This window comes from Plecotus auritus (assembly GCF_963455305.1).
Source record: "Plecotus auritus genome assembly, chromosome: 6".
Lineage (NCBI taxonomy): Eukaryota > Metazoa > Chordata > Mammalia > Chiroptera > Vespertilionidae > Plecotus > Plecotus auritus.
Genome location: NC_137773.1, coordinates 104,664,731 through 104,683,873, shown reverse-complemented (window position 1 = coordinate 104,683,873; position 19,143 = coordinate 104,664,731). Strand labels below are relative to the sequence as shown.

The following is a 19,143-nucleotide window of genomic DNA, read 5'->3' as shown; positions in this document are numbered from 1 at the left end:
AAGAAAGCAAACTACTGGACGACATAGAGTTCAGAACCACATTTATAAGGTTACTCAAGAATCTTCTAAAAACTGCTGAGGAACTTAGTGAGACCTTTAAGGATCTTAATGAGAATACCAAAAAAAATGAAAAAGGACCGGTCAGAAATTAAGCATACATTGTCTGAAATAAAGAATATACAGAAACTCAACTGTAGATCAACGTACCCCAAGAATCAAACCAAAGATCTGAAATATGAGGAAACAAAAAACACCCAACCAGAAAAACAAAAAGAAAAAATCCAAAAATATGAAGATAGTGTAAGGAGCCTCTGGGACAACTTTAAGCATACCAACATCAGAATTTTTGGGGTGCCAGAAGAAGAGAGAGAGCAAAATATTGAAAACCTATAGAAGAAATAATGACAGAAAACTTTCCCTACCTGGTGAAAGAAATAGACTTACAAGTTCAGGAAGCGCACAGAACCCCATACAAGAGGAATCCAAAGAGGACCACACCAAGACACATCATAATTAATATGCCAAGGGCAAAAGACAAAGAGAGAATCTTGAAAGCAGCAAGAGAAAAACGGTTAGTTACCTACAAGGGAGCACCCATACGACTGTCAGCTGATTTCTCGGCAGAAACTATGCAGGCCAGAAGGGAGTGGCAAGAAATATTCAAAGTGATGAACAGCAAGAACCTACAACCAAGATTACTCTACCCAGCAAAGCTATCATTCAGACTTGAAGGTCAGATAAAGAGCTTCACAGACAAGAAAAAGCTAAAGGAGTTCATCACCACCAAACCAGGATTACATGAAATGCTGAAGGGTGTTCTTTAAGAAGAGGAAGAAGAAGAAAAAGGTAAACATAAAAATTATGAACAAAGTGACATCAAATACATAGCTACCAACAAGTGAATCTAAAAATCAAGTGAATAAAAAATCTGAAGAACAGAATGGACTGGTGAATATAATAGAATCAGGGACATAGAAAGGGAGTGGACTGACAATTCTCAGTGGGGAGGGGGTGTGAGGGGTGCGGGAAGAGATTGGACAAAAATCTTACACCTATGGATGAAGACAGTGGCGGGGGGTAAGGGCATGGGGTGAGGTGGGGAATCAGGTGGAGGGAAGCTATGGGGGAAAAAAAGAGAAACACCTGTAATAATCTGAACAATAAAGATTTATTAAAAATAAAATAAAATAAAATAAAAAAATAAAAGGGAATTAATTAGAGGAAATATTTTAATATTGCGATTTGCTCTTTCTCTATGATAGAGGTGTCAGAGATGAAAGAAAATTAGTAAGATGTATATGAAAATCTCTCTCCTGTCAGAGTCTGGGGCGCACTGCAGGACCCAGAGTCAAGTCCCCGCTCACCTGTGCACGCCTCGAAATCGAGTGAGACCAGACCCGGCTGGCCCCACCCCTGTCAAGCCCTGCAGGGCGAGGGGCGCAGCCTCAGGTCCCCGGGCCCTAGCACCAGGGCGGGGGGCATGGTCTCAGGTCCCCCGGCTCCAGCACAAGGGCACAAGGGCGTGACAACCATTTACATATTAGCTTTTTATTATATAGGATTACATGAAACTTTTTGTTTCTTATTGTCATCTGAGTACAGTATGGTTACTAAAACAAATGAAATAGGCTGCCCACCATCTCCCCCTTTTCAGACACTGTGCCCACTGTGCCCGTGCTGCGTGGAAGCAACAGCTGTGATGCGCTGGGTGATGAGGCTGACTCCCACACATGCCGGCGTGTTAGAAGTGGGTGCCTGGGTGATGCAGGGCCCTGGTGAGGGAGGATCACTCACAGTCACCATCTACAACATCTCCTAGAAACAACTCACAGCCCATTCTGAGTAGACAAAGTTATTTTAGGTGAATCTTTTATTTCAAAAAGGCAACTCCTTCCAGCTGCCAGGAGAGGACAGGCTACAGGAAGAGGACAAAGTGCCATCCCATCTGATCTGGAGCCTGAGGACAGAGGCCCAGGAGAGCTCCAAGGAGGGCCTTCTGCAAGCTGCCCTCTCTTGGGACCAGCTGACTCCATGGTCACGCAGCAGTTTGATCTAGGTCTTGCCCCAAGTCACCCACCAGTGAAAAAATCCTAGTCCTCCTTATCCATGCAGATCCCATCCCACAGAGAACTAGAAACCAAACCTCAAGGTCGGACTGCCCCTCATTAACAGAGAAAGAGGAACACAGAGAGAGAGGTAAAGGGATAGGAGAATGAGAAAGAGAGGCCAAGAAAAGATGCAGAGACCAGGAGAAAGCAGGGCAGAAATCAAGAGAAAAATGGAGACATGGAGATGGAGAGAGTAATAGAACAAGAAATAAAAGAAATGGAGAAATATGGGATTGGAGAAATCCAGAGAGGCAAAAGGGCGGGAACATAATGGGAGGAAGGAAGGAAGGAAGAAGGGAGGGAGAGAGGAAGGACCCTCTTATGATAGTCATGTTCACACCAGGCTAAGAGCCACCTGCGTCCACTGGGTGCGATCAGGCTCTGTGTGGGAAGATACCCTCCCAAGCCAGGAACACGTGGTGCGAGTATCCAAACTTGCTGCCAAGGGCAGGTTACAGCCGGGCTCGGCTGCATCCATAATGGATAAGGTGCCCACGGAACAGCCTCTGGAAGCTGCACTTAGTAAATTAGTTTCCAACAGCTTTCTCGATGGACTCCCAGCCTCAGCCAGGACTATATCAACAAAAGGTACAGGAAGTGACTTGAGCACCAGGAGTCCAGGGCAACACCCCCGCCCCACACCCAGCAGGCTCTCTCACCCAGTGGACAGCACTACCAGCCACAAGGGGAAATGCATTTTGCAATAGAAAGTTGCCCAGAAGGGTGCTGCTGCTGCAGATGGAAACTGACGTCATCTGTGTACGTGCCTAGTTTATCTAGACTGCATTGAATTAATCCAACCTTTCCAGAGGAGGGGGAGGCAGGGGGAAGTGTGCCTGCCCACCCACTCATGCGGCGCACGGCTTTAAATAGGTACTGAAGGCCGCGCAGTGGAGCAGGGGGAGAAACTGGAGCTCCTGCCTTGCTCAGCTGTAATTAGGTTAATGCTGGAACATGGTGAAAACGGACCACTTGGCATGAGGGTCTGGAAAAGGAGCCCTGCTCGCTTCCAAACAGGTCTGCAGTCAGGCAGCCAGCAGCACCTACCCTTTTTCCGGGCCTGGGCGATGACTTCGGCCGCGCTCTTGCTCATCACTTTGGTGATGTACAGGGGGCAGTTGGTCTGGTTGGCGATGGTAATCGAACGGTTCACAGCTTCAGCCTCGACCTACAGAAAAGCATCTGAATGTGAGAACCATCCCCACTCCACAAGCCCATCATCACCCTCCACCCTGCAAAAAAGGCTATGATGCTTGGGCGACCACTGTGTCCTCAAGACTCTACCCTGAGTGGCACGCCAGATGTGACCTGCCCAGTGTCACTCCATATTGACTGGAGTGAGCGACATTCATTCCCGGCCCTTCTGAGTGGTTCTGAGTGGGGCTGGCAGGCCTGCAAAGCCAGCAGCAGCCTGGAAGATGTGCAGATTCTTGGGCCTCGCCCACACCCACAGGACCAGCACCTCTTGGCATGAGGCTCGAGGTGGTTTTTATGCTTGCTAACATCTGAGGACCACCACGCACAGAAACACTGCTCCCAATGTTAGTACTTCATTCCAGCTGCAAGGTCTTGAGTCAAGACCCACATTGATGTGATCATTTGTACTGGGCTTCTGTACGATGCTCACAGAGGAAGCCAGCACCGACAAAGGGACAATGCGGCCTCACAGGGCCCTGGGGAGGGAGCAGGCAGCATCTGTGCGAACCCAAGTCCCTCTGTGTGTAGATCATGGCCGTGGCTAGCCACAGGCTGGTACGACCTCCAGCACAACAAGAAGGGAAAGAGCTGCTCTAATTAATAATGTGATGCTTTAAACCTGATGCTTCAATGGATGAAAATTCAAAGACCCCATGTGATGACTGCTCAGTATCTGATCAGATAAGACTACTTGGAACAAATTACATCTTACAGAGGAACCAGCCACGCGTTTAGAAAGGGCAACGGAGAAAGCAAGTAGAGCCGTGAAACAGTGATGTCAGAAAGCCTTTTACTCCCTCCCAAGTCCGGGGAAAGGCTGTGGCCTCATCTCTTTGAGGCAAGGGGCTGGGCGTTACTCGGCTTTTTGTGGCCTCCATTGCCCATCCTCAGCAGTTCCCAATGTAACGCCCAGTACACAGCAAGTGCTTGGAAATGTTTACTGAACAAATAAATGGCTTCATCCTATGTTCATGGTTAAAGCGAGGCTGTTCCGTAAAGAGCTGTGATTCTCTTCACCAGAAATGACTGAACTCCTAACTGAGTCATCGGAGCTGACCAAGTTTCCGAAGGAGAATGGCCAAGAGCTGACATTCTATAATTGCATTAACTGGCAATCTAATTTAATAACCTAAGACAGCACTCACATTTGGCCTTTCAGGCATCAAATATGTGAAGAGAGATGTCTAGAAATCTAAAGGCAAACCAAATGGCTCTTGAAAAAGCTCATTAAACATCCAAATGTTTTTAATTCCTAGAATAGCTAACCGATCAGCTCTCTCTTTCTCCTTGGCTCCAGTTACAACCAAAGTGCCTCTGGCCCAGGCAGCACACAGGACAGACGTCCTCCATCTCTGTGGTCACCTCACAAGTTTGCAGAGTAGCCCAGATGGTGTGGCTCAGTGGTTGAACACTGACCTATGAACCAGGAGGTCACGGTTCGATTCCTGGTCACATGCCCAGGTCCCCGTGGGCTCCATCCCTAGTGGGAGGAGGGGCAAGGGGGGGTGTGTGTAGAAGGTAGCCGGTCAATGATTCTCTTTCATCATTGATGTTTCTATCTCTCTCTCCCTCTCCCTTCCTCTCTGAAATCATTAAAAATGCATATTTTTTAAAAAGTCTGCAGAGAAAAGAGTAAAAAGGACTCCCCTAGAATCCTCATCGCTTCCCAGGGGTGCCAGTGACTTCCCAATTCACTGTCCTAACCCAGACATTTTGAAAGTGCACAGAGGCACTATTCATAACTGCAGGGAGCAATGGGTGGGGACTGGGCTGTCCCAAGTGCACTGGAATGAGTAATCATCCTAATTAGGGAGTAAATGGAGCAAAAGTGCCAGTTCTATCGGGGCCCTACCCAAGAGGACTGGCTTCCAGGAAGACTGGCTTTGGTTTGGAGAATCCGGGTCCCAGGGTCCTGTTGGGATTTGCTCATCCGCTGAGAGGTTCTGACCCCCACTTTCCCACCCTCGCACAGGCCTGGAATGAGGGCAGAGGCCAAACTCAAGATTACCTCGTGGAGAGAGAAGGTCATTTAAACAGCTCTCCAGGCTGCACCCAGAACCACGGAAGAATCCACATTTCACCTTCTATGTGTATAGGTGTGTGCCTGACATGAAGCATAAACTGTCTCACACACACCGAGCTCTGCTTTAAATACTACTGCTTTAGAATATTACGAAAATAGTGTTAGAATTAGAAATAAAAACTATCATTTGCCTCTCAGAGTTTGGGGGGTCACTAGCCCTGCTTTCTGATTTTAAAAATGAGCATGCCTCCCTGGCTGGCACTGCTCAGTGATTAGAGCATCAACTGCACACCAGAGGGTCTCGGGTTTGATTCCCGGTCAAGGACATGTACCTGGGTTGCAGGTTCGATCCCCCGCCCTGGTCAGGGCACATGGGAGAGGCAACTAATTGCTGTTTCTCTCTCTCTCCTCCTCCTCCCTTCCATCCGCTCTCTCTTAAAAAATAATAATAATAATGGAGAAGATATCCTCTGGTGAGGATTAATAAAATAAAATTTAAAAATGCAACAACCCAAGGTCCAGAGAGAAAAGCAAACTATATAGGAACACAAAGTGTCAGTACACACAGCAGTGTTAATACACACACCAGCCCCAGGACACAGGGTCAGCACACACAACAGTGTTAATACACACACCAGCCCCAGGACACAGGGTCAGCACACACAACAGTGTTAATACACACACCAGCCCCAGGACACAGTGTCAGCACACACAACAGTGTCAATACACACACCAGCCCCAGGACACAGGGTCAGTGCACACAACAGTGTTAATACACACACCAGCCCCAGGACACACAGGCCAGTACACACAACAGTGTTAATACACACACCAGCCCCAGGACACAGGGTCAGCACACACAACAGTGTTAATACACACACCAGCCCCAGGACACAGGGTCAGCACACACAACAGTGTTAATACACACACCAGCCCCAGGACACAGTGTCAGCACACACAACAGTGTCAATACACACACCAGCCCCAGGACACAGGGTCAGTGCACACAACAGTGTTAATACACACACCAGCCCCAGGACACACAGGCCAGTACACACAACAGTGTTAATACACACACCAGCCCCAGGACACAGGGTCAGCACACACAACAGTGTTAATACACACACCAGCCCCAGGACACAGGGTCAGCACACACAACAGTGTTAATACACACACCAGCCCCAGGACACAGGGTCAGCACACACAACAGTGTCAATACACACACCAGCCCCAGGACACAGGGTCAGTGCACACAACAGTGTTAATACACACACCAGCCCCAGGACACACAGGCCAGTACACACAACAGTGTTAATACACACACCAGCCCCAGGACACAGTGTCAGCACACACAACAGTGTTAATACACACACCAGCCCCAGGACACAGGGTCAGTACACACAACAGTGTTAATACACACACCAGCCCCAAGACACACAGGTCAGTGCACACAACAGTGTTAATACACACACCAGCCCCAGGACACACAGGTCAGCACACACAACAGTGTTAATACACACACCAGCCCCAGGACACAGTATCAGCACACACAACAGTGTCAATACACACACCAGCCCCAGGAAACACAGGTCAGTGCCAGCATGCCCTTCATGGCTCAGTCCCCAGCCGTCTACATAGCCCTCAAGGCCGTTAGAAAGTTCCTTTCAGTAAAGAATTCTTCATCACCCTCACTTCCAAGCCAGTCTTTCCCTCTTCCCCCCTTTCACAGGGGTCACATTCTCCTTCATCTTGCTGCCCCCATGGGGCCACAATCCTACTCCATGATGGGACACCTTTGATAGATAAGTGCTTTCTAGATTTCTGCATTCTCTGTGTCTCCCTTCTAATCTTCTCCGCTGCAAACGGCCAGCCGTGCTGGCAGCCTCCCTGGGTGGCGGGGAGAGCGGCAGAGGCAGGGACCACTCTGCGCAGTCCAGCGCAAGTTGCGGAGCCACATTCTCGTAGGCCCTGAACCACTATGTCCTATGGATGGGCAGCATCGCCCCAGCTGCACTGCAAATGAAGCTCAAGTCACCTCAGAATGGTTCCACATTTTATCGCTCATGTAGGGCTTAATATACAACAGACCCCTGGCAACAAACTGAAAATTGCCACCAGTAGCAGGGGGAGAAGGCGTGGGACGTGCTGGCAGCTGTCCTAAGGGAGCACGAGTCCTGTGCCCGGCAGAGGGCAGGGCCTCTGAACCTGCTGAGAAAAGCAGGCAGACAAGAAAGTCCCCAACAGCAGCCCCTCGGGAGATGAGAGGTTGTCCCAAGGAGCCAAGAGCTCCCCATATTGGAGCGTTCTGCCAGCCCCCAGAAAAGCCTTCGTGACCCACTGCTGTGGATTCTGAAACACTCAAAGCAGCAGCTGCTACCAGAGAAGTCTCCCACGTCAGTCATGGGACAATGGCCTTGATGTTTCTGGTCAAAATGGCAACCAGAACGGTGCTCCTCTGGTAGCGTCGGCCTGTCCGGTGAACCCAGGGCAGGCTTTGCGTTCTGACTTGGGGTTTGCAGGGATCTGGGGATGCAGAGCAGACAGCAGGGAGAAGGGGAAGCAAGCCCCACCAAGACTCTCAATTTAAACAAGCGCAGGGCTCACAGAAACAGCCTCGTGGAACAGGGAGAGCGGCGCTTGTTCTCTCAGGGCCAGCGCCTTCCTGCCAAGAGTCCGCTGGGACAGGGTGGGAGCAGCTCCTCAGACAACTCCTAAGCAGCACTGAAAGGCCACACATTCTACTTTAGAGAAACCGATTCTCCATCACATACGATGTGGCCCCCCCACCCCCGGTAACTTATAGCCTCACCATCCAAGTCAGCAATTCTCAGCCTTGGTGCCAGCAGGGCCCCTGCTCTTCATGTCCCTCCCCTACTTCGAAAAATTCGTTCTACCAAACCCTGCTGGTCATCCTGGGCAGACTTACCATGGGAAAACACACAGTTCTCTTATGCTTTAGATATTTAGAAGAGCTTTAGATCCCCGTCACTAATGCTTGGTGACTGGTGAGATTCTGGAGGCCCCAAGATATGAACCACGAAATGCAGACTGCAGGACACTGATTAAAAGCTGTTTGTGTCCCCCAAGAAAGGACTGGAGAATCCGAGATGGAGAAAGGAGTCTTCAGGCTAAACAAGCCACACTGCTTTATGCCTCGACTCAGTCTCACCCTGCCCTTTGCCTGAGCGGACCACGCAGGTAACCTGAGACGTCGGATGACCAAAACAGCCTCGCAGAAGCCCCGGCTCTGCAGGCAGGAGGGTGTGCTGGCTCTGGCGGCCCAGGGGCCTGCGGGACCTTCACTGCATTCAGCAGATGCTCACCTCCTCAGGCCGGCTCAGCACATGTCCTTCGGGGCCCGTGATGCCCAGGTCCAGGATCCGCTGCTGCTCCTGCGATGTTTAAAGAAAGCCAGGCTGTCAGAGATTGCTGTGTGTGCACACGTGCATGTGTGTGTGTCTGTGTGGGACTGCAGGTGGCTCTGACTGCTAGGGACCTGGGTAGTTACTCATGCAAGACGTAAAAATGGTGCTGCTGACCACCTGGCCCTCATGCCAAGACCCCATGAAGAGAAAGGCTCACTACCTGATTCCCAGCCCTGCCTGAGCTCTGACAGGCCAATCACAGCCTCCCAAATGCACGCAGCTGCTCCCTGGGATGCTAAGGGTAAAATGTCTGCATGTGGGGGTCCACGACCACCCCACACAGACAGCTGCATCCCAGCACGGAGAGACTCCCTGTCTCTGTGGAAAGGGAGCAGGCTGTGTGTCCCACGGAACACACCAAGAGGCGCCTATGGCCCGCGCTGCAATGAGACTAGCACAGCACCCAGGATGGCTCCATCAGGTCCCCTGCTTTTCCTCCTGGGAGCTGAGCTACAGAAGTCATCGCTTCCTCCAGCCTGCCTCCCGCCCTGCGGCTCATGCAGAAAGCAATGGAGAGGAAGGCGCAGTACCTCTGCAATGATGTCGCCGTTCTCTGCGTGGACTTGGGCGATGGCACCAATGTCCCGGATCACGCTCAGTACTTCATAGATCTGAGGAGGGAGTTGGGGTCAGAGACAGGGACCTCCAGCTTCCTGTTCACCAGCACAACCCTGTCCCTGATGGCCACAGAGGCCAGAAATGACACCCATCTCCTCAGGGCTTCTACAAGCTGGTGTTTTTACGGATCCGGAGGGCAATGCTTCTGGTCGTGTGTGGCAGAGCGGAGCCTCCAGTAATTAGCAGAGGCAGAGTAACCGAACAGGATGTGAACTGGGAGTAAAAGCTCAGAGGAGACACCAGGCTCTGCGCACACCCCTCAGCCACGCGGCCCCACGGCGTGCTGACCGCAGAGCCAGGTAGAACACCAGTCCTGGTTCACATCCTCCCAGGACTTGATCCACCAGCCCTTTCCCCTGAAGCTAAGGGATGTGCATACACTTGAGGCAGCTTACAAGACAACAGCCATGGCCCAATGTACTGAACGCCAATGAACTGCTCAGGAAAGCCCACTTTTCTTACCTGGGAATCCGTCAGCTGGAAGCGATCTTTGAAAGCCATGTACACGAGGAAGGAATTTACCCCTGGAGGGCAGACAAAATAGACAGACAAAATGCATGACTATAAGAGGCCATCCAAATAATCTGGAAGGGAATAAAAAAGTTACAATATTATGTGTATGTGTATTATATACAGTGTAGACAAAAGTAGGTTTACAGTTGTTGGTATGGAAAAAGACATACAGGATATGATTATTACATTATTCCAATAGCTTATTAACTCTGTGTATCCTGTACTCACAACCAGAAACCTACTTTTGCCCGCCTGCCCCCCCCCCTGTCCCCCCCCCCCCCCCCCGCTCCACACCGGCCCATGCAGCAAGAAAGAGAGACAAGTGGAGACACAGAGAGAATGATAAAGCAAATGAGGTAAAATATAAACAACTGGTGAATCTGGGAATAAGGTGTGAAAACTCTATTTAGTATTCTTACAATTTTCCTCTAAGTTTAAAACTACATCAAAATTAAAAGTTGCTGTTATTTGTACACCACACAAATACACAGCAGCAGCATTCCAATGCCAAAGAGTGGAAGCAACCCAAGTGTGCACTGACAGATGGACAAACACAATGTGGCATAGCCATCTAATGGCATATTACTCAGGCTCAAGCAGGACAGTAAGAAGCTAGGAAAACTCCTTGGCAAGTAAAGTGGGGACACTGACAGACAGCTGAACAAACTGGCAGAGCAATTCGGAGCAGATAGAGAAGGTCACTTCCTAAAGATAACACCTAGGTCAGTGGTCGGCAAACTCATTAGTCAACAGAGCCAAATATCAACAGTACAACGATTGAAAATTCTTTTGAGAGCCAAATTTTTTAAACTTAAACTTAAACTAAACCAGCCCAGCCTCCCCTGCCCCACCCCACCCCCAGCCCCCGGCAGTGAACAGAACACAGACTTGGGTTCAATGGGCCCCAAGTTCAATTCTTCAAAATAGACTCGCCCAGGCTGTGGTATTTTGTGGAAGAGCCACACTCAAGGGACCAAAGAGCCGCATGTGGCTCGCAAGCCTCAGTTTGCCGACCACAGACCTAGGTCTTAGTTGTATTTCAGCTCCAGGCCCAGAAAAGCAGCAAAACCAGGTGGGTGACACCAGGACCAGCTGCAATGACTAATAACCCCTGTCCTGGCACTGGCCAATCAGTGGAGGCCACGACTCTGACGGCGTACACCTGGAAAAGCTGATGAATATTCTATTGAGATCTTCCCCTAAGATCTGCCCTAAACCCTCAAAACAAAGGAGCCAGCCCGCCCTCTGGGAGTACCTTCCTCCTCCACCTCCCCCACAGGCGTGCATCTCCTAAACTCTAAGAGTCCCCAAAAGATTTGCGGCCAGGGGAGCAATGGGCAGGGGCTGCTCATCCCGGTTAACCCCCTGAACCTGTCCCCTTTTCTCTGACTTTGCAGTGAGCTGACTGCAGCCCCACCTCAGCTCATTTCTTTCCTGTAACATTTCTAGAGAATCGAAGCAGCCCCACATAGGCTCCTTCCTGTTGCTTCTTCTATTCTAAACCTTTCCTTGTTCACTGTCCCCAGATTTAATACACATACTCTCACAATCACCTGGAGTCCTGTTGTGAAATCTTTTTTGCATGAAGTCAAGAACCCACACACTACCTGTGCCCGAGGCAGACCCAGTCTGGGCCGGTCCCCTTTCCGGTAACATTCTGACACATGCCACAACATGGATCAACCCTAAGGATATTATGCTCCGTGAAATAAGCCAGTCACAAAAAAGACAAATACTGCAGGATTCCACTTATATGTCAAATTCATAGAGACAGAAAGTAGAATGGCAGAGAATGGGGGCTGCCAAGGGCTGGGGGGAGGGAGAATGGGGAATTATTGCTTAATGAGGACAGAGTTTCCGTTTGGAAAGGTGAAAAGTTCCAGGGGAGGGTGATGGGGATGGCTGCTCAACAATGTGAAAGTACTTAATGCCACCAAACAGTACACTTACAGTGATTAAGGTGGTAAATTTTATGTTATGCTGTATTTTACCGCAATTAAAAGTTAAAAAATTTTCCCCAACTGTTGTGACTTTAACAAGGCAATGAAATAGAAGACCTTATTGATGAAGATCTATAATAAAAGTCTTTTCTGTGGTAAACAGACTGCCCTCCATGCTGACTTTTAAGAAAAGGTCCTTGAGTGTGACAAGCATATGCTGCAGTTCTCATCCTGGTAATTTTATAGTTCTTGCCTCCCTCGTGAGAGAACAAATATCCCTGCCCAAATGGTAAACAACTGTACTGACAACCTCATAGCCTTGGAGCTTAACCCAGGGGTGCTGGCGGCAGTGCTGTGAGCTGCCTAAGTTCAAGCCTCAGGATATCTCAGCCCTTCTCTGTTGCCAGGCAACAGTAGTTATAGTAACTCTCTTGGTTGAGTTAGACTAAATTCATTTATAAGTATCAAAAGTTAAATCTTGGCATTCTCAAAAGTGAGAAAGATCAAGGGTTAGCTACTTCCTTTTATGTTGGGCCTTCATAGTAGAAAGAATCTTAGGATATCTAGTACAATACCCTCCTGTGAGAGTCTTTTTTTTTTTTTTAATTGAGACTCAGAAAATTTAAGTGATTTGCCCAAGGTCACACAGCTAATTTGTGGAAGAGCAAAGCAATAAACCCAAGACTCTAGATTTCAACTTTGGGCTTCTTCTACCATATCTCTGGATATCTACCGTATCTACGTCTAGCAATTTCCCTCCTGCCATTTTATTCACAGCTCATGGGACTTCTGAGCTTAGAAATCTCCAAACCCGAAAGCAATAGGTGCTTCCCCAACAGTTAAGATCCAATGAGGTCTACATGTGACCCAGGACTTGAATCTAGTCTACAGCCAAGTTTAAGGGATCCCTGCAAGACGATGTAATTTGGCAACACTACCCAAAACCCCAAGTTTCCTGTGGATAACAGGGTCCCAGGGGCGTTTTGAGGTAGTCAAGATCCTTCCAGCCTCCCTGGAAATCTTTCAGAACCCAATCTTTGGAATCCTACTCCCCAAAATAGACCTATGGATCAACAGACCCCTCAGGTTGTCCCACAGCCTCCTCACCCTCAAGTCTGTCCTGGTTCTTTTGGGTTTGCAGGAAGAAGCTGCTCAAGTCCTCTACCCCAGGCCCCAGGCATTCTCCTGCGACTGCCCAGAATCCACTGGCTCATCACTCTCGTAGCCTCAACTCCCCAGCCGGGCTTGGGCACATGGTTCCTTCAAACCCATAAGCTGCAAGCAGCTGTTATATAAGAGCAGGTCCCTGGAATAAGGCTCGGGTTCTCATATCAACGAAAGCTTCTTTGGCTGCCCTGGGTTTGGCCACCTCCAATCAGCATGAGCTGCAGCTGAAGCCCTGTCTCTCACAGGCCCGCGGTGAGACCCAAAAAGGATCTATTAAGTACCATTCACAGAGCTTGTCTCCACAGGGCTGTGCCAGCTCATGACCTGAGGGTGCTGGGTCCACACAACCTACCGTGATCCTTCACCAGGGCCTCCATCTCCTCTTGGATGCCCTTGTGCCACTCGGTGATGTCCACATGCAGAGAGTAGTCGCAGCAGGACTTGCTGTCGGCCCATTCCCTCCACTGGTCGAAGGCAGCCAGCAGGCTTGTCCCAGGCTCTGGCACAACATGGTCAACTAGAAAAGAACAGATATTTGTCATCATCAACAAAAGCCTCCAGGGCCACAGGCCAACAGCTGTTTTCCCATTTCAACCCTGAACAAGACTTCTTGGTTTCAAAGTCGAGATGGTGATCTCTACAATCAGCTTCTAATAATCCACTTAAACCAGGTGACTACCCAAGAGGGAGAAAGCAGAAACTTGGCATGGCATGGTCACTCTAGTGAAACCACGCATGAACTGCCCAGATCTGATTTCCCAGCTCAAAGCCCTTGAAAGGACACACCTTGGGCACATTTCTTGGACAATGAGTCATTATGGACAATGGCAGTGTCAAATGGCCAGCCCGAGCTGCCAAACCCTTCCTTGTGTTAATAGCTGCTTGTGAGACGCCCCCCACCAGACAGCAAGGAACTTGAAGTTGCTGGACCCCAGCCATACAGACAGAGCCTTTTAAAAGATCCCCGGCATATCCACTCTCTCATCACCACTCGTATTTCTGCAGCATAATACCACTTTGTAAATTAAGGGAGAGCTTTCATCAGAAGAGTTCAAAGTGTTTTAAAACTGTGGTCATTGTTATATTATTATTGAGCTCGGCTGATATGGAGAGAGAGGACTCTGGAGTCAAGCTGACCGGAGGTTTTGGGTAAGCTACTTAACCTCCACTACCCCAAGTTGCTGTGCAGGTTTAAAATAGGGGTACTGCGAACCATATACATTTGCCGTGAAGATTAATTGAGACAGCGTATCAACCTTAAGTCACTCCCCTATTTAAATCTGCCAATGGCTTCCTCTTGCTCTTCAGATAAAGACTAAAGTCCCCAACAAGGTCTGCATCTCCGGCCCATGGCTGCCTCCACCACATCACCTTGGAGCATCGCCCCCTCCCATGCTGCTCTTACTTCCTGAAATACCAGCCTGCTCCCTTCTGTCATGGGGCCCTTGCACAAGTTGTGTCTCCTAGGGGTTGGAGAGCTTTCACCCAGTTAACATGGCAACAGGAAGCTCACCGGATCTATTATTACTCATCTTCCACACAGAGACACCAAATTTCAAAATGAAATGACTTGTCCAAGGTCAAATCAAACTTGTGCAGCAAAGAAAATAAAGCCCAGGACTCCTGACGCTCTTAAGCAATGAATCATTCTTCTAAATAAAATGTCAGATTTTCTATACCCAGGTAAGCAGTTCTCAGCTAAGAAAATGCCAGCCCAAGCAATGCTAGTGAGCTCAGATTTCTGAAATGGATCAAATCTTGCAGATGCTGCTAAATTGGAATCAACTGAGCTTGGCTCCGTATGTCTCAAAAATGTGGGCAGCCTGGGGCAGGGGAAGGTGGGATGGGGCGGGTTGGAGGGGGTCAATGGTGGGGAAAAGGGGACAAAGGTAATACTTTCAACGATAAAGAATTATTTAAAAAAATGTGGGCATCTAAGCTGAATTTTCTTTTGACAATATTTACTTTTTATAAGTAGTAGTATATGCAATTAAATGGGTACATACACTGAGTGGCCAGATTATTATGATCTCTGAATGCATAATAATCTGGCCACTTAGTGTGTGTGTCTGTGTGTGTGTGTGTGTGTGTGTGTGTGTGTGTGTGTGTACTAGAGGCCCAGTGCATGAATTCGTGCATGGGTGGGGTCCGGCCAGCCTGGCCAGGAGGAGGGGACATGGGCAGTTGGCCGGTCTGCCTGCTGGTCGAAATCCTGGTCAAGGGGACAATTTACATATTAGCCTTTTATTATATAGGATATACACTGAGTGGCCAGATTATTATGCGTTCAGAGATCATAATAATCTGGCCACTCAGTGTACATAGCTGGTACTGTAATACAATGTTGTCTAATGGAAGCATTGAGGATGTGTGTACTTCTAATACAATCGTTCCATCTGTAAAATGCTAACAGAAACCCTGACAAAACAATCCCAGTATCTGTTCTTGTGTTTCCCTGCTTGAGAAGGAGGGCAGTGAGCAGTTTGGACAGAATCTCCCTAGTCACGCCCCACACCCCTGGCTTCATCTCTATGCCTCCTCCAAACCACTCTTCCTAAGCAGCCAGAAGGATCCTAAACCTTTCATCCGGTCCTGTCATTCCCTGACGAAATCCTTCAGTAGCTGGCCACCATCTTCAGAGGAAACATTCAAGCTCCTCCCCTAGGCCCTGTGCACTCAGTCCTGGCTCATCCCCCCACCCCCACCCCTGCATTCTGTCTGCCACCTGCCCCGGGCTCTCCACCATCAGGCCACCCCAGCTGTTTTTCATCCCCTGACCAGTCCAACCCCTCCCAAACTCCAGGCCTTTGCGCAAGCAGTACTCTCTCTGGAAATCCACTCCCCTTGCTCTTTAGCCAGGCATCTCCTCCTCCTCATGGGGCTAAATGTCACCATCCCAGGGCCCATTCCCATTTGCAGGCATTTCTGTATCCGTTTCCATCCATAATTTACTAACTGCCCGCACTAGGTTTCACACGCCATCACAGCAGGCAATAAGGGCCTGGATACAGCAAGTGCTCAATAAATGTTTTCAGCAAATGAAGGACTGTTCCCCCCGACCCTGCAAGACCAGGTCAAATACAGAAGGAAGTGTTCTCCTGGGAACACATCCGGATTTTCCTGTTCAACCCCAAGAGTGTGTAAGAACATCCTCAAACTCCAGGGTATATGAAAGTTATCTTGAGAGCTTATTAAAGCACAGGTCCCTGGCCATCACCCCAGCATTTCAGGTTCTGTGGGTCTGGACTGGGACCTGAGAATGTGCATTTTTAATAAGCTCCCTGGGAGCTAACGCGTCTGCCTCCGACCACCTGAACATCCCTAAGGGGAGGTCGTTTCCCATTTACTTCTCCTGCAGCTCTATTCACTTGTGCCCGTTTTCACTGCACACAACAGCATTATCACTTACACACACAGCGCGGTCCCCTGCTGTCATACTGTGGCTCCCCTCCATGTCCACAAACACTCCTATAGTTGTGAGCCCCTGAAAACTCAGGACAGACAAAGCTGAGGGCTTCAGGGAAGTAAACACATTCCCTCTGGGAGCTCATGACACTCAAGAAACGTGTCCATGAAAAGCTCCCACATGTTTTCCCACAGTTCTCCTTCTGTAGAAGCTCTCCTGGGAAGAGCTGGCCCAGGAACAGGGCAGAAGGTCATGCTCACTTCCGGAGGGAGCAGATCCCCATTGCCTTCCCTCGGGTGACTTCTAGGCTATCTGTCCCTATGAGCTGGCTTCTGCCTTGCAGCTGACTCCTCCCACTCGTGTAAGAGGTGAGGGAAAGCTCGCCAGCCCAGCCTCCCCTCCCCCACCTCACCCCCCAGCCCCCGGCAGTGAACAGAACACCGACTTGGGTTCAATGGGCCCCAAGTTCAATTCAGATTCTTGCAGCAGCACTCTCTTACTGCACACGTTGTCTCTGGGAACTCTATTTATTCATATATAAAGCATGGGCATGAAGCCACCTGGTGTGAAGGGTGGCAAGAAGTAAAAGCACCTGGCAAAACAGCTGCCAGTTTTCATGCCCTGGGTGAGCAATGGGAAACGCCACTGTGGTGTTGGCAGCAAGCCCTTGAATCTGGTATATGAGGGAGCCATCAACCTGCCCCAGGATAGCGGCCTGAATTTAGGCGTGACAACCAGTGTCCAGAAGTGCTATTAACCAGAAGACACCAGCTATTTCCAAAGGACTGTTATTACTTCTCTTAAAACTGTCAAGAGACCCTAAATTCCTAACAGCTTTTTTGAGATATAATTCTCACACTATACAATTCACCCAGTAACACGGAGCCATTCAATGGTGTTTAGTCTAGTCACAGAGTTATGCAACCATCACCACAATCTATTTGTAAAGCATCACCCACAAAAGGGGAATTACCTGAAGAGGAAGCCCCGGCGGCCCATGAGCAGCCTGGCCCTGCCAGTCCCGGCTGCAGGCAACCACTGATTTGCTTTCTGACTCTATAGATTTGCCTGTTCGGGAAATTTCATACAAATGGAATCATACAAGATGTGGTCTTTTGTGTCTGGCTCCCCTCAGCATCATGTTTTCAAGGTTTGTCCATGTTGTAGCATATCAGCATTTCATTCTTTTCTATTGCCTTCAGTGGTCCTGGAATCCTATTTTTTGTTTACTGAATATTGCAAGGTGTTAAACACGGAGCAAACAGGCTGCTCCTTGGAATTTGTGGCATTTAAAGGACCCTGGCTTCTTACAACTTTTGTTTTGAGGTAATTGTGGATAGACATGCAGTTGTAGAAAATGATACAGTCAGATCCTCAGACCCTGCACCCAGGGTCCCCCAGGGGTAACATCCTGCCCGACTTTAGAACAATATCACAACCAGGAGGTCAACAAGACCCCAAGTTTTTAAAAAGCCAGCAAAGCAGTTGGTATATCTGGTCAGCTCTCAAGGGGCCCTTTTTATCTAAAACACAGATGCTATAAAGTCATCACCACTGTCCCTGCTATGGAATTGCAGCAGCTGAGTGGGAACCACATTCTGTGGGAATGTCTGCTGTGGGGTTAAGCATGTGGGGCAGAAAGAAGGGGGGAAGACTCCCTTCCACTAGGCCCCCACCTCCACGGCTCCAAAGCCTCATACAGTCACACACAGGGCTGTTCTAGGAATTCCTGTAAGTCAGCACACACACCTCCCTCGCTCCCTGGGCATTCACTCCATCAGAAGCACCCACGTCCTGTCTCCCATTCCAGGATCATCACTGCCTCATTCTGTAGTCCCCACTTACCAGCGGCCTCTCCCCTTTCATCTTAGATAAATGAACAGGTCTGGATTCAGAGCAAACCATCAAGGAGATGGCAGCACACACCACCGCTGGCTTATCCGTGGCCCTCCCACACTGGCATCTACTCAGCAAAATGCCAGTGACCCATTCAACAGGGAAGGGCTTTGTTGGTGCGAGATAAGAGCCCTGGGGAGCCCAGCCTGCCAGTTAGGAGAACATGGTTTTATTCTGGAAAAAGGCAGGAAAGGAAGAGAAAGCACCTGTCCCTGGGAATATGCAGAGAACCTGCAGGAGAGGTGGGTTCAGATGTGCGAGTGTCTGGCCAGTTCTGCCCCTTACTCATCGCGTGGCTTTGGACTAGATGTTCAACCTCAGTGGCCTTCAGATTCCCCATCTGTAAAATGGGGCTAATACTAGTGCCTCGCCCACAGGATTCCAGCAAGGGGAAATGAGTTAGTACGGGAGCTACTTTGAAGAGTGCCTGCTACAGGACGTGTTCAACACACACCAGCAGGAAGAAACAGTTATACCCTTTACGCAGGGAGCCGCCATGCATGCACCCGTGTGAAGGAAGCATCCAGGTGCCTCTACAGCACAGGCTGGCGGGGATCACGCCTTGCCTTGCGCAAACACAGCTGACCCTTGAGCATCGCAGGTTTAAACTGCGCAGGTCCACTTATACGTGGATTTTTTCAATAAACACGAAGTATTTTCCTTATGATCATCTTAACACTTTCTTTTCTTTAGCTTCATTGTAAGAATTACATTATATAATACATACTAGAGGCTCAGTGCACGAAATTTGTGTGCTGGGTGGGGGGTCCCTCAGCCCAGCCTGAACCCTCTTGCAGTCCGTGAGCCTTTGGGGGATGTCCAACTGCCAACTTAGGCCCGTTCCTCCTTA

General features: G+C 49.3%; 1 protein-coding gene across 3 annotated transcripts in view; it reads right to left on the bottom strand.

Moving 5' to 3' along the window:
- DPYSL2 (dihydropyrimidinase like 2) overlaps positions 1-19,143 on the bottom strand; it is a 116,045-nt gene that overhangs the window by 20,688 nt on the left and 76,214 nt on the right. For all 3 annotated transcript variants that reach the window (XM_080675971.1, XM_080675972.1, XM_080675973.1), the window contains exons 4-8: positions 13,344-13,508; positions 9,834-9,895; positions 9,284-9,364; positions 8,652-8,720; positions 3,156-3,276 (exon numbers count right to left, since the gene is read on the bottom strand). In XM_080675971.1, coding sequence (XP_080532097.1) covers positions 3,156-3,276; positions 8,652-8,720; positions 9,284-9,364; positions 9,834-9,895; positions 13,344-13,508 — 498 coding nt within the window. The remainder of the gene's footprint in view (positions 1-3,155; positions 3,277-8,651; positions 8,721-9,283; positions 9,365-9,833; positions 9,896-13,343; positions 13,509-19,143) is intronic.